The 24,747-nt window shown below is 40.2% G+C and overlaps 1 protein-coding gene across 10 annotated transcripts in view; it reads right to left on the bottom strand.

Annotated features, from left to right (window-relative positions):
• neo1a (neogenin 1a) overlaps positions 1-24,747 on the bottom strand; it is a 166,146-nt gene that overhangs the window by 1,501 nt on the left and 139,898 nt on the right. For 4 of the 10 annotated variants that reach the window (XM_086071389.1, XM_086071399.1, XM_086071393.1 and 1 more), the window contains exons 14-28: positions 23,576-23,686; positions 23,298-23,492; positions 21,474-21,569; positions 17,270-17,502; positions 13,859-13,997; positions 12,893-13,000; positions 12,622-12,816; positions 11,984-12,016; positions 11,678-11,746; positions 9,445-9,580; positions 8,807-9,051; positions 7,437-7,529; positions 7,050-7,217; positions 1,982-2,269; positions 1,625-1,752 (exon numbers count right to left, since the gene is read on the bottom strand). In XM_086071389.1, coding sequence (XP_085927515.1) covers positions 1,625-1,752; positions 1,982-2,269; positions 7,050-7,217; positions 7,437-7,529; positions 8,807-9,051; positions 9,445-9,580; positions 11,678-11,746; positions 11,984-12,016; positions 12,622-12,816; positions 12,893-13,000; positions 13,859-13,997; positions 17,270-17,502; positions 21,474-21,569; positions 23,298-23,492; positions 23,576-23,686 — 2,237 coding nt within the window. The remainder of the gene's footprint in view (positions 1-1,624; positions 1,753-1,981; positions 2,270-7,049; positions 7,218-7,436; positions 7,530-8,806; positions 9,052-9,444; positions 9,581-11,677; positions 11,747-11,983; positions 12,017-12,621; positions 12,817-12,892; positions 13,001-13,858; positions 13,998-17,269; positions 17,503-21,473; positions 21,570-23,297; positions 23,493-23,575; positions 23,687-24,747) is intronic. The other 6 variants (XM_086071392.1, XM_086071400.1, XM_086071395.1 and 3 more) reach the window with 4 other exon arrangements.

A 24,747-nucleotide genomic window follows, 5' to 3' on the forward strand; every position in this document is an offset into this window, starting at 1 on the left:
AGCATTGGAAGTGACATGAGCAGAAAGGGACAGCAGATGAAAGCAAAGCAAAGAAGCAGAAAGACATTCCAATTGTGGGTTTTGTATTAATCAGCCATAAAAAAGAAAAGAAAAAGAAAAAGTAAATGGATTCATAAAGTACAGCCAACAGAGGGTGAGAATGACGTTAAAGAAGAATAAAGAGAGAAAGAGGAAACAGAAAACGTGGTTAAAATCAAAGTACATCTGGAGCTCGTTATACAATCCAGTGCCCAAAGAAAACCTGACATGGATTCGGAAGGATAGTGTGAAAGCTACATTTTTAGCACATCCATGTTTGGTCATTTACAACAATTCTGTTTTGAGCAGCATGAGAGTTGTCTGCAGTGGTAGGCCCTTTCCACACTGCACTTAGCAGGCCAAACACATTCATTGCTTATGTGGTGAGCAGCAGAGACCACGGAATGAAATGTTGCTGTGCGGCATGATGTCAAACAAGCGCCTCCCATTGGGGAGGGGCAGGTGGAGTGATTTTGTGTTGTATTTGGGGGACTTAAATTGTTTTTTTATATGATCTTTTTTTTTTTTTTTTTTTTTTTTAACAAATAACTGCATGATTAAACTATTTAGGTTCCTGGTTAAAATTGTTGTCTTCTAATTCAGTCATTGTTTTTATTTTTAAAGACAGAAAGGGTTTGTTTACCTTTACTAGTAATTCTTTTGCAATACACATTAATCCAAAACTAAACTGGATCCAATTAATCGATTAATTGAGCGCATAATCAATAAATTAACTAATTTGCTCCAAAAAATGTTCTATTTCAAATATTGCCATGGTCCCAAAAACGTTTGTTTTTTAAAATGTTTTCTTTTATGCTAGAGCATACAGAAAGCTTTGATGCAGCCTCTGACTTGAAGAGGTTGCTTAAAGCAATGGTAGTGATTCCAAAAATGGCCAGCAGAGAATAAGAGCTCAACCAGGGCCATGTTGCAACAAATTATTTTCTTCAGTGTTTTCAACCGGAATTGTGAATAATGATGAAACTTAAATATATTCTAATGGTAATTGCGGCAAAACGGGAACAGATACAAATATACTTTTTTTCCTAATGAAAGAAGAGACTAAAATCTTTCTTTTGGTAGGTTCCATGTTTTTATAGCAATAGAACACAATATTCTGTGGACCTTGCAAAATCAGTCAAAATCCAATAAAAACAGCCGGGAGCGAAGAGGGTTGCTTCAGTGAAAATGGCTGGGAGTGAATGAGTTAATCATTTCTAAAAATATCGGATAGAAGCAGCACTATTTGCATGTCTGCTTGAAAGTTGTGAGGTTCTGGAAATGTAAAGAAACCCTTTTTGTCTTTAAAATGAAAAACAATGTCCGTCTCCAGGTACCTGCCAAGTCATTTATTTTTCTCTGCTGCTCATGTTCTCCTTAAAATGAGCAAAGTCAGGATTTTCTTTTGTAACAACGTACGATGTATCTTGTTGAGGTGCAGTCGAACCAGCAGAAAGACCTCTGTTTTTAATTCTTGGTAGGCTACTACGTCAGCGCTTCCAAATATGGTCACGCTGGAAACCGACTTGTTCACAATGAGCAAGTGCAGTGTGAAAAGGGCTTTACAGGTCACCACAATACTCACGCTGTCTACATCCTCCAGCATCTTGCTGGTCTCTGGGACGTCGGGGGCGTTGACTATCATTGGCGTTCGAGTCCTTCCGAGAGTCCCAATGGAGGCTGTTTTAACAACATGGGGGTGTGTGGGGGGCCCTGCATCAGATGAAGACACCAAAGAGGATAATTCTTCAGCACCAAGTTCAGAAAAAAATTTGCTCAAGGTCTGTATCTACTGGATGCAGTGACTTAAAAAATAAAAAAAATGTTTGCTTTAACCTATTGGCTATCATGCCTGCCTTAAAGCTCTGAGGTTCTGGGTTCGACTCTCGTTGCCGCGTTTGCATGACAAGACACTATGAGAATACCAGCAGGTGTTGCTCACCAGTCTGGGCTAGCAGGGGGGTGCTGGGCAGCGCAGGAGAGTCAAAGCAAGGGTGACTGGTAGCTGGGATGGCAGGCACGGCGAAGCTCTTCAGAGGGTGAGCGTGGGCGTGCGGGTGGGCCGAGCGCAGGGGCGGCAGGTTGCTGGTGTAGCACGACTCCTCCTCAGTGGTGGTGGAGCCGTGGTAGCTGCCCTCGGGGTCCGCCAAGATCTCAGAGGGGCAGGAGGCCTGCGAGGACGAGGCGGCTGGGGGAAGAGGCTCCGCACAAGGCGTGTTCCTCACCGACTCTGGAGGACAGGAGAGGAAGGTGAGGAGACACCCATGAGGAAGCACTTTTTCTCCTCTCATCATTGCCTACGTTCAGAATTTAAACATGTTCAGGGGTGTCCAAAGTCTGGCACACTGCATGGTATTTATTGGTTCATCGCCTAACACAGAATAATTGAGAAGCACTGACCTACAGTCATGTGATAAGGTAGCAAAAAAGCTCGTCATATTTGGCTTTCAAGTTAAAATTGCGGAACGCAGAAAATTGACATTTTTAATCTCTACTGCCACCTGTGACCGAAAAATGAAACTGCACACTCCCTTCTTCATAAACACAATGCGCACATGGTGCCACATCCGCAAACTGAAAACTATTGCAGGAGTGAACATTGTGAACAGTTAGGATGTCAATCTACTAAATAGACAAAGTGCAATTTCTGCAGAAATTGAGTGGGATTGCTTAAAAGCTGAATGCTATTTGTTGAATGCTAAGATTTGAATGCTTATGAAGTAAATTGAAAGATACATTCTGTGAAAATGACACATTTTTAATTGTAGTTAAATGCCAAAAGAATAAAAAGAAAACTTGAGCCGCAATCTTCAGAGAAATTGTCAGTCGTTATACATGATATCACTTAGCATAACGGCCATGGATATGTTTGCAATGTGGGATTCGAAGCTGCAACCGCCTGGTTACGAGACATTTTTTTTTAACCAACTTTACCAACTGCGCCACCGAGCAGTATCAGACAACTGGTAATGATGATCAGTTGTCTGTATGGAAGTGGCCGTGGAAAGCGGGGCCATTGAAAATGAATGGGGAAAAGTTGATGTTTTGAAAAGTGTAAGTAATGTGGAATCAGAATATATATAATCCGGGAGGCGAGAATTTTTGAAGCAAGTTGAAAGGTGTAAATCGGAAGTATTACGTGGGAGTTTCATGGGAAAATAGCGTGGAGAATAAAGATCACAATAACATATGTGGGAATGCTTCAGCTTCACAATTAGAAGTTTCAGTCATTAATAGTCCAATAAAAAGGCTACTGTAAAGACATTTTGGGGCAAATTGTTACATAAAGCAGCTTTCAATTTCAGGATGAAGCCAATCTTAACAAATGAACATAATTTGACCTTCTCTAAACTTTTAAAATGCTCAGTACTTTTTGCATAAATTGCTGTTTTCAAAAAAAGAGCTTCATAGCAATTCAAAGCATTTCATCCATTAATCAGGGTTATTATAGTCTTATAATTGTTCATTCTAGTTTGCTTTTTTTCCCGTTTTGAGTTTTGTTTTTTAAATTTAGTTAGCTTCAATTAGTTTTCACGGCGGTTCTGTTAATTTTTATTTAAAAAAAGCTTCGTTTTGGTTTAGTTTTAGTTTCAGTATTAGTTTTTGTTTAAAAAAAAACAGTGTATCACTTGTGTGCAATATTTAAAATAAACACTATGGTAAAATTAAAGAAGTAACTCATTTCTTACCAAGCGTTGCATTTCGGCTGAGTTAAATGAAAAAGCAGGCGGGCCGAGTCATGGAGCCAAATGTCAAGCATGCAAATTGTCGGCTAGGAGGGAACGACGTCATTTGAACGTGTTTCTCTATTGGCTGCTGCTAGATGACATCACTTCTGAGTGACACACTGTCAAACGTCCTGATCCAGGTTAATATCAAAATAAATCTACTTAAAATCACATTAAAAATCAACCCCAAATGCTCATGTATTACAGTAATTACCAAAGACTAAAACGAAGGACATTTTCGCTATAATTATAGTTAGTTTTAGTTAGTTTTGTAAACATAAAATGTAGTATCAGTCAGTTTTCATTTTTTAAAAAGCATTTTCGTTTTTATTTTAATTCGTTAACGAAAAAGTTTTTTTAATTTTAGCTTTAGTTATTACGTTAGTTCTTGTAAACTAAAATAACCTTGCCATAAATTTAACAATACATTTTGTTCAGTTCTAATTGATTTATAAGAGTCCTCTTCATCATGCTGTTTCACATATTGCAATCATGTGTCCAAGTCGACAATTGATGAACAGGACCTCGGCTTGTTGAGAAACTTTAAACAGGAAGTTGTCCATAAGCTGACAATAGAGCGACACGGAATGTCATCAGCATCAGCAGAGAAAATTTTTAGACCAACTTCAAGTCATAGCAAGCTGGTGCTTTCTGGGTTTCGCGTGTGAAGTCCCCAACTTTATTATTTTTTGCATAGTTAGCACCGAGCCGAGTTCCTATCACCTGCTACCTCTTCCAACCAGCTGGAAAACTCTTTTAAGCCAATTCTTGTTTAACTGACATTTATCCACTTTACAGAAACACTTTGTCCTATTTACACTATTTTCTGACTAACTGCATAAACTCGGTGGAAACAAAAACTTGAAAGGTACGGTACGCGGTAATGGACACACCGAGCCACCTAATTATAATGCTACATTCACACTAAAAGTGAAGGGAGTGTTTCGCCACGCTTTACTCACTAGCGTTTCACTGCCGGAGTGTACACGGGTGCTTCATTTGCACACACCGGAGAAAGGCTTTACTTATCGCAGCCACTTCCACTATGGCAAAACTCTTCTCAGGAAAAAAAAGAGAAAAAGTTTCAACATTAAAATCAAGTGGCCGACACTGGGCTAAATAATGCTTTAGCTAATGCAGGGTTCTATGTTACGCCTTTTCGGGTGGTGGCCATGCCAGACCCAGCACTAGCCCTGTATATCGCTAGCCTTGGGCCAATAACTCACATCAGAATTGGGTCAATTTAACATTTTTCAAATCAATACTATTCATCATCCCCACATGTGTGTATTTTTTTTTTATTTATTTATTGTATAAATGATTCACCAATCTCAAGTGTTGAAAATCGCCTGCTTTCTTTGATAATGCAATGTCAATGATTGAACAAACATTCCGTTTTTGAGGATGACGACAACACAGCACAACACCAGAACTCGTCACTTCATCATTGCAAGCACGACACCACTTGGCAAAAAAAAAAAAGATAGCTGTAATAAGAGAAAAAATAAGTAAAGATTCCTAATAAGAGATAAAGTAATTCACAATTAGTAAAACATAACTCTAAAACATTGTATGTTATACATTAAAAGTGTTGATTTTCTCACATTTATTGATCAAATTTCTAGGGCCATTTATATTTTTTACCCGTGTCCAGACACCCTGTACAATACACAATAAAAGTAATCTTTAAAACTAAATACATAAATAAAAGTAAAATATCTAGTGGCCATAAAAGTCACATTCAAAATATGTGGTTGTACAAGTTTTCCCCCCCAAGGCAAGTACAAATAATTCAAATTCAATACAACAGCGTGCCTAAAGTAGCTCCCATTTAACCGGTTTCCACACAAACTGTAGTGTCTACGTCTGAACACTTGATAGCACACTGGGTTGCACCCACGTAATGACGTACTGCATAGACCGCCGAAGAAGAGAGCCGCAAAATGATAGCGTCACGTGCTAACTTCGAATCAAAGTAGTTAATAAAACGAATAAAGACAAATACCTGACTAATTACTGAGAATGCTGCACAGATCATCAAACTCAATGTCCGCTACAAACACAGACGGCGACCCCCACCCGATTTAAACTATTAGCGGGGATCCAAGGGTTTTATCTGCCGTGACCCGAATGCAACAAGCTAGATGCTATGCTAACCGCCACGAACTAACCGCCCGCCCGAACTATATTGACTACAATACAAACGCACCCCCTCAAAAGTACCCGTTTGCTTTTAGTGTGGACGTTTCCCGCACGCAGACAGGAAAAACGACAACGCAAAAGGCATTTTTCTTTTTCTTTTCTACAGACAGTTCTCGGAATGGACGGAAGGGATATAAGAATTTAATACTTGGGTAAATTAAATTTCAGACCTGGGATGAAAACATGGGTGTTTTTACAGAAATGCAAGGCCTAAAATTTAAGTTTCTGAATTTTTTAGACTTTTTAAGACCCCGCGGGAACCCTGTGCAAGAGTTGCACAAAGGCTAGAAATCGAGATCCTTGAAAATGAATTCATGGATCAAAACCATGTGAATTTTGATGTTCAAATTCATGTTAGAGAAAAGCATGTGGTGCAAAATGTACTAAAACACTACACAGATGTTTATCAAAATGTTAGATAAAAGTCAAATGCGTGCCTAACTTTCTGTAAGTAGTGTAGTAGTTATAAACAGGGTACAATTTGCAAGAAAACAAAAACAGAATGCACTATTGGTGTACATTTCTGTCCTCAAATTACAAATCATCTGATATCAATTTCACAGGATGCAGCCTTGCAGTGACATGTTAGCTAATTAAATTGGCATTTATATTTGCCACAATTTCTGCTAAAAGAAGCAGCCCTGTAAAGAACTGATTATGTGTATTTTACATATTCTATTTTCAATGAATGTCAGAATTTTTACTTTTTGAACCGATTAAAAAAAGAAGAAAGAAGCTTAACTAAAAAAAAACAGCTACAAAAATGCACATCTGGCTGCTCAAAAGTGGCCATATGTTGTTCCCCACTACCGTCACTTCCCTTGGTCCAAATCATCTCCACTCTAAAAACCGCTCATGTTGTGCAGCAACAGCTGCTGCTACAAGTCGAAGCACATTTAATTGTAACTTTGATGGCAGACTTAATTGAATGATGTCCGTGGTAGAAACCAGTAAAACAGGCGAAGCAGAGAACAATGTAACTACAGAAGATACATACTGTATATGAAAATGGAAACATGACATGACTGTTTTGTCCTATCTTGTAATTCCTCCACTGACCAGCATGGGGCAGTGTCTCACCTGTGGAGTCCACCCTGTCTAGATGGGAGATGGGGCTGCAGGCATGCGGGCGGGGGTGCCCGCTGCCTTGGTGGTAGAGGTAGCTGCGCGTGGGCGATGCCAGGCTGCCCATGTGATAATGGTGCTGATGGTTATCGAGGGAATGGATGGGATGAGCGCTAATTACAGCTGTGGATTCAAATGGACATGGAGGTTTAGCGTGAGAGAGGGCTGATGATGAAGGATGTGGAGGTACATACACAAACACACACTTTCATACTCTGTCAAGAACAAAATCATCAACAATAAATTAATCACGGCACGGCATCGTGCTGCTCCCACATTTTCACTCGCTGTAAACAATGACAAGCTCACTCATCAGACACACCGATGGTTACACACACTTACGCTGAGGTGGCTGTGAATCAAAAGGCATCATCATTTTAGGCCTCATCCCCCGCCGGCCTGCAAGGGTCGACATGCTGTCCTCTGATTCATGGCCTAAAAAGTATGGTGGAAACCAGCCCATCAGAGAGAGCTGCTACTCTGCCCTTTTTAAAGATCAATCCATTTTAAACCAGGGGACCTTTTAAATGCCCCCCCCCCCAAATTGTAAAAATATATTGTGAGATGGTCATTTGATTAACTGAACACTTTTTGATGCAAGATAGTGTGAACATGACGTGTATGAAAAGCATGCATGACTGGCAAGACAATCAAAAAAGGATAAAACGAATTTAAAATGGAACACAGTGAGCGCAGACATCCAGAAAAATATTACTTGCAACTGTGTAAACCAGGCACTAATTGAAGGCAAGAGATGGAACTAGACACACTAACAACAATGGAGGAGGAGAAGCCGCTGCATTTACTTTGATAATTTGTGGCCACAGTAATGAGACACATTTTAGTTGAGAGGAAATTACTGCAACTTCAGAGCTAAGGCCCAGCAAAAAGGGAAGCTAATGTTAGCAACTAGCAAGTGTGGTTATTTATTTATTTTTGTTATCCTCAACTGACAAATTACAAATCTGCATGACGAATGATTGACCAGCAGTGTTTACAACACATGAACATTGGCAGGGCAGGGACAGGAAATTGTAACTGCACGGTCAGGACAATGGCGAGGCCCCGATATAGATAACGTGTACTGCAAAAGGGGCAAAACTAGAGTGGAAATTAGTACAGTGAATCACCATTATATCACGTTTCACTGTTTACAACCCAACTGTATAGCAATGAACTATATGGGTTTTTAAAGTAACCAGGCACCTTCAGTGTAGTACCACGTTGCGCCACATGGACGGCAGCACAAAAGGAGATGCGGCATGATTAACAGCTAGAAGAAGAGGAAACCCCCCCCCCCCCCAGCTCACAAACTGCCTGCACCATGATTAAATTCACTAAACTCGCGTTACACCACCGGCGCCACAACTTAGACCTGCTTTTAGCTCGTCTAGCAAAGTTTAGTCTACTTTCAGCTACCACCAATTAAAGGTGCGTAAAAGGAAATGTTCTCGGTCCTCCGGAATGTCGAGCATGGCGCAGCGCAACCTGCCAAATTTCCAAAACGAAAAATCGGGATGTGCCGGGGGGTTTTCTTCGCTCGAGCATTTTCTATGAAAATAGAGCCAGTAATGTTAAATGATCTTGTTTATAGAGAACAAAAATGGCATCTAAACAATAGTTTAGCCACCAGCTACTGTCTGACTCAAAAGCCAGAGTCACATTGTGTGACCATAACATTCATTTAACTGCTTTTCTCCCCACAGACTGACCACGGTAGGAATTTCGTCTCTGCTGCAGGTGGGGGTTGCTGTCTATGCCGCCTTCAGCTGGAGTAATGTCTTGGGAGGTGCGGGGGATGGGCGTCTCGGTCATGACCGGGTTGGGCTCCGGCGACTTGTCCATTGGTTTGAGCTCCAGCCGCTCATGGTGGATCCAAAGATCGGGCGGTTTCAGGTCCTTGGAGTTGCTCTTGTATTTGTGCGAGCCGTTGGACGACTTGGAGGCCGCCCGCTTCCTGTGTGACGTCAAGGCAGAGTCATGGAGAAGACCATCAGACCATGAACGTGTCTGTCGCCCTTGTAATGTGATCAGTTGGATGTTACAAACAGCAGAGAACAGACATACTAAAAGTGTGTGCTGATTTGAGCTTAAACAACCACAACATCGGCTACATCAGACATCTTTTTCTTTTTTTTTTACAATGATTGCTTGAGAATTACGACAGGAAACCTTGATGGAAGTAACAGACCTTCTGTAAATCCAATCCTTGTTGCCTCATGGGGACTACAATTGGTAAGAGGCTGAGCCATACATCAGCAGGGAGAAGCGGCCAACTCATAATTCAAAGATTTAAGAGCTTATGAACAAAAAAAGGATAACAAGTTGATGCGTCATGGCTTTTGCTTACTTTTTTTGGTGTGACGTGGTGCGGCGTGTACACAGGAAGGCCCCCACAACCACCACGATGATGGTGAATGCTCCCACTGAGATGATGATGACGATGACCAGGATGTGATTTTCACTGTTTCCCATCCCGGATTTGCCTTCAAAAAAGACCACTTATAGACTTATAGACCACTTAACATGGAAACCGTGAACACAGTTCACGTTATGTCTAACATGACAATAGATGGGCATTTGACTACATTTGCTTGATGGGGAAAATAAACACTTATAAACACAAATATACACAAGGCTCTAAATGAACTTTTTTGAGGACCACCTAACATGGCTGGTGACTCGCCAAACACAATTTCCAACAGCCGTATTTTTCCCCAGTGGAAATTTCCCAATTAGTTTTTCTTTCTGAAGCCCCTAAACAAGTAACAACGTGTTTATGGCAGCATGTTATGCCTTATTAAATACACAGATTCTGAAACATATATTAAAGTCAATTTACTTACTCCCACATCCATACGGTTTGTGAAAGGCCTGCTCTTTTTTTTCCGATGGCGTGAGCATTTCAAAACATCTTCTCCAACTCAACATGCTTTGTTTTTTTTGTTTTTATAATTCTACACATTTGAAGACATGTTTAATGATTGATTTACGCCAGAAAACTGCCATCTCTAGGCTTGCATCATACAAATGGTAACTGGCCACTGTTTCTCACCTTAATTCGTTCGGTGCTCCCGACAGACCTCAACTTGAACACTTTTCACGTGTGTAGCACTCGTGAAATAAGAAAAATACAATTGTTGGCGCTATTAATTACGCTCGGCAAATGTGTCGCTAAGGCTTATTGGTATCTTTTCTTGATCGCTCTTATGGCGCTTGCTTGTGGAGTTGCGATGTTAATGGTTCTTGGTGGACCAGAATTGCCAACAAATTGCTCCTCATGGCGGCCATTTTCTGGCAAATCTCTACTGTTATTTTGATTAATGTCACTTTTGTCAAAGTTGTCAAAACCGAATGAGTTCCAAGTGAGGGCCGTGGTATGTAACTCCGTTCTCTTTTCATAAACGGATTAATCTAACAAATTATTCCCCCCATATTGGAAATGCCGTTGTTGTATGTCAATGCATTGCGTTACAATTTATTCATTGGTTTCAAGGCTTACAAGACGTTGTGCAGTCGTGTGCTCTTTTCCGGAAAACTAGCTCTGCAAATGTCATTTGCGCACAGTTGAGTTGTTGTCGGAACTCGTCACAATAAAGGTGTCTTAACGGCTGAAATGTGTAGGTGCCGCGGGAAGCGTGTTGCGACGTGTCTTCCTTCTGGACCTTCACAATGAACATTTGAGCCATTGAGACAGACGCGAATGCCTCTTGCATTACCAGTCAAATTGACTAGTAAATATTAATGACCACCCGGTTGGCGGGTGCTAATTTAGAGCCCTGAATTTACATATCACTTAATGATGGGCGAGTACCAATACCAGGTATTGTATTGCACCGATACCAGGCCTTATTTTAAGGTATTGGTATTCACAACAACGATCAGTAACTAAAAATTACAAATTAGAATAGAAAATTACTATTAACTCATTCATTGCCATTGACGGCTATAGACGTAAAAAATTATTTAAACTATTTCTATTAGTTTAACATTTTTTTCCACAAAATTTGTGATTAATCGTTAGTTAACTAGTGAAGTCATGTGATTAATTACAAACATTTTTTTTTAAATCGCCTGACGGGCCTAATTAAAAAAATAAAATAAAAATAAGGGCCGTTTAATCGTAATTAAACGCATGATAATTTTATATCTGTTTCTAGGTTTTCATAAAAAATGAAATGAAATGGATTTTTTTTTAAACTAATAAAAATAGTTCACATGAATTTTTGACGTCTATAGTCGTCAATGGCAGTGAATTAATTAAATTCAAGCTATTTTAAGGATTCATGCTATATTGATTTATGTGGGTCTTTTTTTTATTTAATTGTCAGTGTTTTTTGGGGGGAGTTTTATATACTAGTGGTATTGGTATTCGGTATCGATAACAACTCAAGTACTTGTGATTACAGTGGCTCTAAAAAAATACTATTTTTAATTTGTGACTTTGAAGTGGTAAGGCCCCAAAGCGATTTGAATGGCCAAGCCTAAAGATGAATCAAATATCTTCAGTTTGCACACCATATGTACGTACATACTGTACTTAGAATTTGTGTTGGTAAAGCTGAAAATGTGGAAAATCTTACCAACTGCTGATCCAGGATCAAGGGGAAGTTGGTTGCCTGGAGGTCCAGGCTTGGATGGAAGATTGGAGGCTGTAAGTGGACACAAAGAGCGGCTTCACGAGGGAAAATGTGCTCGACAGAAAGTCTTTAAATTGATGAATGGCTTCTGGTCCTGCCATATCTTGTACGGCAATAGGTTATACTATGATCTGATACTTGCTATAAGCAAAAGCCAAAGCCTTTAAGCGGCCCAAAAGTTGGAAATCTTTGCTAAGAGCAGCAGAGTCAGCAGTGTGCACACAAAGATGAAGTGTGAGGGGAGTTTACCTTGGTCATTAGCCATTTTGTCAGAGGACTCAGCTTAAGAAGCGCAGAAAGGGGGGAAAAAAAGAAAGTAAAAAAATAACAGGTTAGCTCAAAAGAGTGGCAAGTGAGAAGGAAACAGAGTAAGAGATGAAGTCCGTGAGGAGGCGTCAAATTTGAAATTGAGACAAGTGAAAACCAAAAAAACTGAAGTACACTACAGCAAAGGCAAGCTGGCAAACAAGTAAAATACAATTTTCAACAACTTGAGCAAAACTCTTTCAAGTTACTGTATATCATCTTGTGACCCATCCAGGACTTGACATTTTCAGATTTTTATTCCAGTGAAGACTAAACAATTCTGATTGTTTAGATACATTTTAATGGTTACTGTCAGAGAATTGTATTTTAGAGCACATTCTTGTTTGAGTAGGTAGAAATCCCAAATCACATGTCGTACTTTCAGGGGCGCATCTACACAACTGCAGGCAAGGCAAGGGCATAAGCAATGTTGCAATCGCTAAACGTCATTATGCAAGAATATAGCAACTTCTGACCTCCATTTATGTAGCTACAAAATGATACCTCTATACATTTAATCTGGCAGCCCCAATCAATGTGTGCTTTATGCACGTTATATTTAGTTGCTTAGATAAACTCACTCTTTGGGGTCCTAAACTGCACAGCCTCAGATGTCGGGCCCATGCCCTTTGAGTTTCGCGCCTCGATTTTGAAGTAGTATGTCGTGTCAAGAGTAAGATCTTGGATCTGGTGAGTCAGGCGGTTGCCCACCACGGGTTCAACAACCCAGTCGTGGTCCTCCGCGTTGACATCTGTGCTGTAGTAGATGATGTAACCTATAAAGGAAGGTGCAGCGAGGTCGATTTGATTCATATACGCATATAATATTTCAGAAAATATTATGAAACTTACCTGTGATCTTTCCGTTGGCTTCAGAGGGAGGCTGCCAGTTGATGATGATGGTGCGAGGTTTGTTCTCTTTGCTCACCACCGTTACATCTTTAGGGGAGGAGCTTGGAACTAAAGAGGGAAGTGACAGAATGCATTCACTGCAGGAAAAAGAAGAACCCTCATACATGTTACAGTATTAGTCCTGTCAAATTAACTCATTCAAACCCCAAAAAGTTGTTTTTTTTTTTTAAATTCTTTGTTCTTCACTCCCCCAAAAATATTTATACTTTTTTGTTTTGTTTTTTATGGAAGCGCATACAGAAGGCTTTGATTCAGCTTCTGACATGAAGAGGCGGTCTAAAGCAACGGTAGTGATTACATAAAATGGCCAGCAGGTGGCAGCAAAGTATAAGCCAGGGCCATGTTGCAACAAGCTCTTTTTGTCAGTGTTTTCACCAGGAATGTGAATATCGATGAAACTTAGCTATATTCTAATGCTAATTGCTGCAAAACGGAAAAAGATACAAATAGACTTTTTTTTTTTTTTTTTTTTTTATAAATAAGAAGAGACTCTAATCTTTCTTTTGGTAGGTTCCATGTTTTTATAGCAATAGAACACAATATTCTGTGGGCCTTGCACAATCAGTCAAAATCCTGTAAAACAGCCAGGAGCGAAGGGGTTTGCTTCAGTGAAAATGGCTGGGAGTGAATGAGTTAAGGTACTACTTTGGTGCCATCTGTTGGCATCAATGTTGAAGTGAGGGGAGGAGATTCATTTCATCTATTGCCTTGTCCATAAGTAAGTAGTAAAGTAGTGCTTTAGAGCCTAGAGACAATAATAATATTCTACAGGGGAGTGCAGATTTTCACGATTCGCAAGCAGGGCAATTTCCCAAGTAAATAGAAAAAAAAAAACAAGAAGCTATCAATGGTTAGCTATCAGTGAGAGGTTGTCTGTGTTGTGATGCAGGTTTGTAGCACTCATACTGGTTTCAAAGGTGGTTCCCTGGGCTGTCATGCTCCATGTGCTGGTGCGCCGGCCTTTGGTCACCATGACGGAGAACTCGTACAACGTGTTGGGCTTCAGTCCTGTCACCACGTGGTTCAGGCTGGTGGTGTTGGCAATCTGTGGACAGAAGAACAAGACACATTAACTCACTCAAGAAACTTTTTTTTTTTTGATTATTTCATCATTCTTGGCCCTTCATACAATATGGCTCCATAGGTGCCAATGTTATTCTTTCAATGCTAAAAGTTTCTGGTAGAATTTGTTAGTTTGTGTAATACCAGCATGGATATTATTGCAGGGAATATATTGGGGGGCGGTTAATGATAAATGTTGAAAATATTATTTTCATTTTGCGGCACTGACATGGAGCAGTTTAAAGCAAGATTTTTGTCACGGTGCCCCAAAGAGCCTTTTGCGGAAAGTCATGTGACCAAACCAGGAAACAGGTAGCTGGACTTTCTGTGTGTTCAAATAAATCAATAAACAGCTGTTAGATTAAGCTCTTAATGGTTAAATAGGTGACTTGAGCTAGGCCGTTGTGTCGCTGTGACCTGTCCTGGCTTGGCATCTTCCTATCTATCTGCACACTGGCACATTTATCCAGTTGAAACCAGTTAAGACCATCAAGTCACACATTTTGATACGGGCTAGGCTGAGACGGTGTAAGAACAGAGACCATTTTGAATAGATTAGACCTTCTTCCGCATCCAGCAGAAAAGGCTCCACAGCTGTGAACTCGATCTTTCTGGCAATAAGCTTAACTGAAGATATGCAGCCTCCTGGTTGTTATTATTAGTATATTGAGCATTCAACATAAAAGAACCGGCGAAAGTTCCCATCTGAACTTTACACAGGGCAGGGATCTACTGCCACTAAGCGTTTTCAAGGGTCCCCCTGTATATGTCATATGATATACGTAAACACAATGACGAATATTAAAAAAGACCAAATATTGAATATTGTCATCATTGGCAGCTCTTGAAAGCATCTTGTGTAAAACAAAAGGCTTTGTAGATGTTTACTTGTGGGAAGTGCTTTGTCCTGCTTTGCCGAATGCAGAAGTTGGCTGCACATAAGCCCTATTCCCTGTTGGCGCCCTTGCATCTAAGTGCTAAACAAAGGTAACCAAAGTCATTGAGAAAAGGACTGACTGTACTTTCAGGATGTTCAGAACTCAAGAAACGGTCATGTGAGTGCGTGTGTGTGATTCAACCTATGTGAAGTGCAACTAATGATCGGGACTCACTTCAGTTTACAGCTGGTTTGAAATATTTAGCACAAATCTATTACAAAGAGGCAGTTGTTCAGTTTGACAAAGGTATTTTGGCTACAGGTCTTAATGCTCAATTCCGATGTTTTGGGGTGAAATCTGATTCTTTTGAGTAAGCGTTCACATGACCTATTAATTGAGACCTCAGTCTGTTTGCTGTGTGGACGTAATGCGTCCCCAAAGTGACCCGCATGCGTAGAAGAAGATACAACGTCACTCACAACGCTGTGTTTGCAGAAGTAAATACGTATGGTCCAGCGTGTCAGGGCCACGGACTTTTACAAGTCCGTCATCGGGGCTTATATTTTTACCATCTCATATCAACAGAGGAGTGATGCAGGAAGAGGTAGAAATATTAATATAATAATAATTTTGTGAAAACGAGGCGAGCCTGTTCGAGCGCCTCATCTCACGGAGACCTCTCCTTTTTCTCTCTCCCTAACGATGACGTCACGTCATTGCCGCGCGTAATAAACGAGCCGTCTGCGTGGCTAAATTACCACCACAAATGTCATCTTTAGACTTCATGTTTTAAGTGGGATTAAATTAAAGTCAAATATAAAGTCACAACTGTTACTCGAAACTTTTTTAACCGTCTATGTAATCTGGAATGCCATTTTTAAGAAGATTTAATGTACTGTTCTCAAGTGGGGGCAGTACAATAGCAGATGGTGAAATAGGAAAAAAAAACAGAAGGCAGAATGTAGAAGCAGTTATGAGCACACATGAAGTATTTGATCAATAAAAAAAAAAGGCTTTGTTAATAGACATGTAAATATATGGGATTTAGTTAACTGGATAGAACCATAATGAAGCCTGTGGAGCTCTTAAATCACTGTCGCAGTGTGCAAATCACACAAATTCAAATATTGACTTATGCTAGTGTGCTGTGCTGTACAACGCTGCTGCTGTGTTGGTGACAATATGTTGGTGTTCATTATTTTACACATTCAATATATGAATGATGACATTCATCATATCATATGGCAAGTGACTTAAACAAGGAACATACTACAAATTCCACCTCAAAATAAAATAGTTTATTCCATGCCACCACTCTACAAATATGGAATATGGAAATATTTTGTTTGTGTCATCCTACTAATAGTTTAAAAATGGCTGTCATTAAAGAAACAAATCTATTAGTGGCTTAAGGCTTGGATAATAGGGGTTTCAAAATTAGTGCCTTTAACTTGAGTTAATTTAAAGTTCTATTTTTTTTTTATGCACGATTAATGACTGCCCCTTACTTGGAAAGCATATACTGGGGAAATTCCAGTCACAACGCAACAGACACGTCCACGTCAAAATTTAGTAGTAATAAATGTGACTGATTCACTGCCAGCCCAGTCAAAAGGAATCTTTGACGTCTATAGCCGTCTATGGCAGTGAATGTGTCAATAATAATGCATATATTTGTGGAGACTGAGATCAAAGTTGTATTTTGCAATTTTAAAAAGTTACTTCAATTTAAAGATTGAATAGCTCTTAATAGGAACATCAATGTCTTATAAATGCAATTATGCCATCTAGTGACAGAAAATTACCTCAACACAAATCAATATCGCGCTCGTTTTTTTTTACAGTACAGTACATCTTTTTAATTTTAACTAAATTTTATGAATTATTATGAAATTACTGTATCAATGACTAAAAGATGCAACTTTGATTACTTTACCATTGTTTCCACTTTTATGTAAAAGAGTATGACCACTTTGAAAAAAATATTTTATTGTAAATTTAGAACAGATATAAAATTTGTGATTAACTATTGAAGTCAAGCAGAATTATTATTATTATTATTATTATTATTTTAATCGCCGGACACCAGTTGTGCCAGCCGTGGCTCAGGGTGTAGAGACGGTCGTTCAGTGACCAGAAGGTCGGCTGTTCGATCCCCGCTCTCCCCAAGTCATGTGTAGTCGTATCCTTGGGCAAGGCACTTCACACACATTGCCTCCAGTGCTCCTCACACTGGTGTGGTGCTGAAGGTGCAAATGTTTGGTGGTGGTCGGAGGGGCCGTAGGCGCACACTGGCAGCCACTTTGAGTGTCTAGAAAAGCGCTATAAGAATCTGATGCATTATTATTATTACTATAGTACTGTAAATACTCCTTACCTTCATTTTTGTGTTGGCAGGGATGTTGGTCTTCCAGCGCACTGTGTAGTAACGGTTATCAGTGATCTTTTGGTTCTTTGGCAAAGAGTTGTCCGCCCAGGTCACTTTGATGGTGTCATGGCTCAACACGGAGGCCTGAACACCCACAGGTGGCATCATGGGGGTGGGATCTGGTACTGGGGTGTATGGAGCATGGAAGAGTTCGTACAGGTCAACGTCAGGGTCTATGGGGTCTGCCCGCCAGGCAGTGAACCCGCATGCAAGCGCACAAATTAAAATGAGCAAATTAAAAACACAAGGAAATGCATGGCATGGTCATGGCACAATCAGGCAGGAGTCCGGACGGGATGCAGGGGAGGACGGACAGGCGGAAAAATAAAGGTTATTGAGTTAAAAGGAAGAATGGAAGGGTGAACGGAGAAACCAAACATAAGCACAATGAACATGGGATTGGGAAGGGTGAAGAGAAAGAGAAAAGATTCTGTTAGAAAAACGGACACTGACCTCTAAAATCAGACACATCTACAGACGTTTAAACGTTGCTGTGTGCTATCAATACTACTGTGAGGGACAGGAAGATATGAGCAGATGACAGTGAATTACCCTGGAGAACACACGTTTTGTCGAGTTGGGTCTGACAGAGGTTTCAAACTAATTTGTGGGTGCAGAATCCAAAGCTGATCTCAGTTTTTTTTCCATCACATCAAGATTTGAACTATAGGCTCACCATTTTACTTAAAAATATGAATTAATTGTGTATGCATGTCAATAAAACACTAAAATTGAACAGTTCGAGCCCGATCTTTAAAAAAAACCATAAAACAAAATAGAACTTACAACAGTATACCCTTGGTTACAAGGTTAAGAGAAAAGCTAGCACTAATCTTTTTCATTCCCACTAAGCTAGCTTTCTGTTAGCAGATATTGATAGTACTTGACCTACTGGGAGTTGCAAACACCTCTCATCTCAATTTTGACTGCATAGCTATAGATGAGTCTAATTGTAATCAGCTGTTCGTACTACAGTCTTATTACAGCTAATCACACTCTAAAAAGAGAATTGTTGAACCAATTTAAGATTACAAATTGAATTGTTGACCAACTTAAACAAATCACTTCAATTGGTAACACACAATTGAATTAGGTTAGTCCAAAGTGAATATATTAAAAGTTTAATTAATTATGAGTTCATTCAACTTAATACTTTAAACTTAATGCAGGTGAATATATTAAGTTAATTGAACTCATAATTAATTAAATGTAATATATTCACTTTGGACTCAATCAATTAATTCAATCGTCTTTACCAATTGAAGCAATTTTTTTTTTTAAAGTTGGTCAACAATTCAATTTGTAATCTTAAATTGGTTCAACAATTCTCGTTTTAGAGTTCAGTAGAATTTTGCTTATCTGGAAGGGAAGCTGTGGAGAAAAAAACGGACTGATTGCAATTTTGAAATCAGAATGCCAATTTTAGTATTCATCAGCATAAAAATCTAATCTATTATTTTTCTTACTTTCATTCAAATATTTCTTTAGCAACATGCTAAGAAATATTGACCAATGCTAAATGGCCACAAATATGTGACATTTCTCGAGTTAAGGGCCCCCCCCCCACGGTTGCCCATGTGCTTGACTTCTCCAGGATCTTCACTCCATTAAGTGATAAAAGAAAAAGCCCTGGTCAGTCATCCGTGATGACTCTCTTCAACCACTTGTTGGTCCTCGCCCTGCATGACTCCATTCTCTGTTCCAAGCTCTTTGTATTGTGTGCATGATGAAGACCCGAGCATTCATGCAGTTACGGAGTGTGCTGTGGCTTTTGAGTGAAATCCAGAAGCTGCATTATTTTTTTACCCAAATAAGAAAACTGACCGAAGACGGAGCCTTACCACTCGTCTAACTAACATTCCTTGCTTTTCGCTCAAGTCATTGGGCTATAATGCATGCTAAACCCCACGCTCTCTCAAACCAAGTTCAGCAAGTTTTTCCACAGTTTTATTTGTTTCCAAAGTACTATGTAGGTCAGCTTGTCTTTTTAATCCCGACTTGAACAAACTGGCAGGAAAAGACGGCGCCCCCGAGGAGGCAGCAGCAGACGATGGTGGAAGGTTTTTGGTTCTGCTTTGAGAGGAAACGTTTGGATCTGACGAAGGGTTGCCAAAGACACAACAGGGGGTCCGGGTATGTGCAGCGCCGTGTGCGTCTACGAGGATGTGAGGAGGAGCACTGAACCTCACAGAGAGGCTTGTGCGTGTGTGCACTTAGGCTGTACCCCCCCCCCCCCTCTTCCGACCCCCTCCTCCCTCAAAGCATGCTGACGTGATTCATGTCATCCAGCATCCCGCCCTCTCAGTATTGCAACAGAGCGACGGAGGAGACAAAGTGGCGCCATCAAGGCTGAGCGAGGAGCTGCGAGTCTAAATTTGAAAAGGGGGTGGGCGCAGACCCCCCTCTGGGACGCCCCGGGGATCCCGTGCAACTTATCGTCATACACTGACACAAAGTGTGCGCGAAGTCTGCTTTCATAGAAGCACACTAGAAGGGCTTCTTACTTGAAGAGCGTTTGTGGTGAACACTGGATTGGGACTTGTGTTTTGGTCTTTAATTGAGATGTAGATCATAACCAGATTGTCATGGCTGAGGGCAGCGCAGCTCATAAACACAAAAGGACAGCAAACATGGCTACGCAACAATCGAGGCAAGTGGAGCACTGTGTGGATGGCTGTGTTAGTTCTGGACCAGACCTCCACATAAACAGTTCCGCAACTTTTTTTCTAAGCTACTTCTTCTTCCTTTGCTTTGAAATGTCTTTAACTATTTTGTAAATTCTATTTAAAGTTGTACTTATGTGCCCTGAGTTACATTGTGAATGAAATGCCTTTTCATGCATTGCAACATTTGATCAAAAAGAGATTTGGAGTCCTAACATAACATTAGGTGCACCTTTACAATCTAATGAGATCCGATCCAAGTGATGGAGTCGTCATGTCAGTCGTCTGTTGTAATGTTTTGCTTTGATTGACACTATTTGTGGTTATTGTAGTACTTGAAGTTTACAGTGGTGTCAAACTGTATTGCAGCAAACGGGTGTGGAAGTTGTGAAAGTGTACTTAATGTTCAAGAGGAAGTCAACCCAAAAATGATGCTTAAAATTGCATTTGCAGAATACGAATTAAGCAGCAAAATTCACCTGTTTTTATCCATCTCAATTGGCGGCCATTTTGCCACTTTGTGTCGACTGAAAATGACATCACAGTTGCTCAGGCCTCAGGTAACGACCAATCACAGCTCATCTGTTTTCTGAGTTTGGTCATGTGACGCTCACCATGACCGGTCGTTACCTGAGCATCCGTGAGGTCATTTTAACGCCCAATTCACACCGACTGCGGAGCGGTTTCCATACGGCATACTGCAATTCACATCGCTTGCGTTGTGTGAGCTGTCCGTGTCGGGAAATCTGCACCCGCCAGACTACAAGATCACGAGATTCACGCTGGAGAGTTGAGTTCACGCGATAATAACCGTGTATGTAAGTCCTATTTGAAAACAATAGCCACGCTTGCCTGTTATCACAACAATATGTTTTTTAGACATGGCTCTTCTACCATTATTAGTAAGTACGTTTTGTGTTTAAATAGTCTTATTTTGTCATGTTGAAGTTATTCTGAGCAAATTTTTTTGGGTCTTTTAAATGTCCGATTTATGTCATGCTATGTAGTCAGCTAGCTTCTCTCCCCAAAAAACGAGTTCGCAAACGGTTTTATTTTGAAATATACTGGATCTACCTTGATGCCGACGCCTGACTTCCTGTCCGGCTCGTGTAATTTCTTCAGCTTCATGAAAATCCGTATTTTGTCCGAGTTTGGGCTGTTCTCAAAGCCGGCCTCATCTTCTTATTTTTATTTCATTTTTCAATTTCCATCACAATTGTGTCATACGCTTGCTAGCACAACACTACATGTCCGTGGGGACGAGCATGACGGCACCCTCCACCACTCCACCCCCAAGAAACTCCACAGTGAAGGGAAGTTACAAGCTGATAGGCGCAGTAGCAGTTAAAAAGTCAGGGCTCTTTTAACATTAACATTTTAAACTCCGCAAGGCACCTTTAAGTTCAGATAAATCATAAGTCGACCCATAATGTGAAGCTCTTGCCAGACCCCCCCTTCCCCCATTTGGGGGGTAGATTTGCACTTCCTACCTGACTGTGGTCTTGTGATGGCACTCTCATATACAGGAATCCCCTCGCCCACGTTGTTGAAGGCCTTGAGCGTGATCACATAGTGGGAGCTGGGGTCTGAACAAGAGAGATGCAAAGATGGAGTGCAGCAATATAAATTGATGCAGCCATCTAATCAAGCTGAAACTCTAGAGACACTCAACTCATAATGGCGATATTAGCAGAGAGAACATTTGAATAAAATAATTCATCTTGCTGCGACTGTAATGAAGGCTTCCAATATGCATGCATGGGCAATTTGCCATCACGGATATCTCTTGTGTACTTTTATAAACAAAGAGACTTTACCCACAGGACTTAAACTAGCTATTGACACTTGCACTATTTAAACCAGGGGTGTCCAATTTTTTTATTTGAAATAGAAGGGTTGCTTGGAAATTTGCTTTACACTAAATGCACTAAAATCAATCAAGCAAGCAATTATGCTATGTATTGTTGATATGTTCTAGTTATTTCCAAAAGCTGTTGCATAACAGCTTTCTTTTAAAGGCGGTAAGGCAAATAGTTGAGGATTTTCAAGATTTTGGGGTGGTCAAACAGCGCTTGACGGCACGGAACAACGATCAAATCCCATCTCCACATTCACAACCAAAACCAGAGCAAACCGTTTTTACCGTAAAAAACGTTACTTGTGGATAGGGGTGTGAATTGCCTAGTACCTGGCGATTCGATTCGTATCACGATTCTTAGGTCATGATTCGATTCGATTCGATTAATCCCGATACAAATTTATAAATTGATTATTGCGATTTTTAAAAGAACCTCAAATTTAGAAAATACAAATGAGTAAACTTGTACATGTACACTGTAAGATTTGAATAAAAATGTATTTATCTGAAAATTCTGACTTATAACAGTCTGTTTCATGTTTGAACAGCACTGAAATAAAATATTAAATCTTAATGTTCCATTAATATAACATTCTTCCATGCTTAATGTGTGAATCCTAACCCTAAGTAAGATGTTTTGTTGACTATTTCCATAAAAAAATTATGTTTAAAAATCGATTCGGCCGCATATTGAATCGATTCGAGAATTGCGAGCTGTAATATCGCGATATATTGCTGAATCGATTTTTTCTAACACCCCTACTTATTAATTATTATTGTTCATTAATTGGACCTTGACACAGTATTTTAAAGACAAACAGTGTTATTTTAGTCATAAATACTTTATTTGTATCTTTGCATATGTAGAAAAGCTCTACAGAATATCAAATGTCATTTTTAGTATAAGGGCCGTGGGCCGCTAAAAAATGGGTGGTGGGCCTCAAATGGGCCCTGGGCCTTAGCTTGGACATTTGCCTGATTTGAACTACTAAACACGTTGACATTACCATCTAAAATAATGTCAGAATTGATCACATTTTAGGTCCTCAAAGAAAGAAAGCAAAAAAGAAGAAGACTTGGTCTACTCTAGCAGAACATTTGAATAACTACAATAAGTACCAAAACGACCAGAACCCCTTTCAATTTTTTTTGTCCCTGGTTGGTGTGATGAGCAAATTGCGGAATGAGCTCAGTGCTCATTAATCCTCTAAATTGACACTATGAATAAAATCAGCGGTGCAGTTTAATCATCTTGTGTGAGAAACACAATTTGCATGTTTTTAAAAAAGAGCAGCAAAATTGGTGACTTGAAAAGCACAATCTTCCCACAGGTCTTTATTAGTGTCTGACTCAAACACGTCAGTGTAATTAAGTGACAAATAATGAGTCAACAAATCACTAAACACACCTTACAATCAGATTAAATATTTAAATTTCATAAAATAATTTTTCTTACCGAGGTTTTCAATCGTGTAGTAGCGCTGCTTGTAATCGACTTTGATGGTCTGAGCATGAGGGCTGCCAATGCCGTAGCCAATGCTGTAGCCACGTACAACAATGTCCTGGTTCTCCGGCGGAGTCCAGCTCACCACGATGCTGTTGACCAGGGGACGGACGTGAAGCGAACTGGGCTGGTCGGGGACCCGGGATTCTGGCAAGGCAATTTCCAATCCCAATAAAACATTTTTTTAAGGCAAGTCCTGGGAAAGACTGCATGACAACAGTCAATCTTACCATCCAAGTCACTTTCAAATGTCTCTGTTGCCGTCCAGTCGGTGGCTGGGCCCGTGCCGTTCACCGTGATGGCAGACACCCGGAAAGAATATTCTGTCCCACGCTCAAGACCTACACCAGCGGAAAATAGTGTGACTTATTTGACGTGCAAATATTTCTTAACAAAATCTCTCTGCAGGATCTGAAGAGGAAATTTGTAAGGCTGCCTCACAGTGGTAGTATTCCCTTTCTCCAGAACATCAAGGCAATGAAAATTGACGTCTCCACGTGGGTTTTGACTGTTTTGATAGATACAAATATGCAGCACTTGAGAAAGATGTGTCGTAAAAGAAACAGCTTGATGGAAACGGAGAGAAAAAAACTAAAAGGATTTGGAAAAGTCTCGATCCAGTTTGACTACTGGGTGCCGGCATCGGCATTCATGAGCGTCTACTGACAAATGATCTGCTGTTAAATTCATCTGCAGATTAAAAAAAAAGAAGGAAAAAATATCATTGTAAAATTGTCCAATTTGGTTTCAAGATGCTCATCTTGTAGTTGCGTGCTACTTACTCAATGCCGACTATTGTGGGCCACCCTGGGGGTAGCTTCAAAAGTCTGCCAAAGCGTGTGCCTCCGAGGCTACATCTCCCTCTAAATGCATTTGAACCAACAAACATCCTTCTGCTTCACGCCTCCAGAATGTTTGAAAAAGGATAGAATCAACTTTTAAGTGCATATTCTCTTTGATGCAAGCACAGTGGGAGGTCACGCCACTTGAAAGTTGCTGAGCCAACATCTAATATTAATCACCGATTGATTTTGGTGATAGCCCCGGGGGATGGAACGCTATCACGCAAAGCCACTGAGACAAGTTAAGATCATATTCATGCGCTAAAAAATTAAGAAGGCCCTGGGCTGCTTAGTCCCCATTCTGAAGACACAAGTACTTCTAAGCAACAATTTAGCCAAAACCAATAACCAATTGAATGACAAGAGCTGACAGTAGGCGTAAAGAACAACCTGCTATTTTTCCCCACACGATTTGTCCGCGATGTTGAGATGTTCAGCAAATGTTTGTATGCATTCGTCCTACTTGTCTATCTTGTAATCTGAACATCTCGAAGATGGCGCACTATGGATGTGACTCAAATTCAGGCATTTCTATAGATGTTGACAATGTAAAATGTAAT

This window comes from Leptonotus elevatus, chromosome 3 (genome assembly GCF_054856555.1).
Source record: "Leptonotus elevatus isolate MCC_2025b chromosome 3, RoL_Lele_1.0, whole genome shotgun sequence".
In the NCBI taxonomy this organism is placed as follows: domain Eukaryota; kingdom Metazoa; phylum Chordata; class Actinopteri; order Syngnathiformes; family Syngnathidae; genus Leptonotus; species Leptonotus elevatus.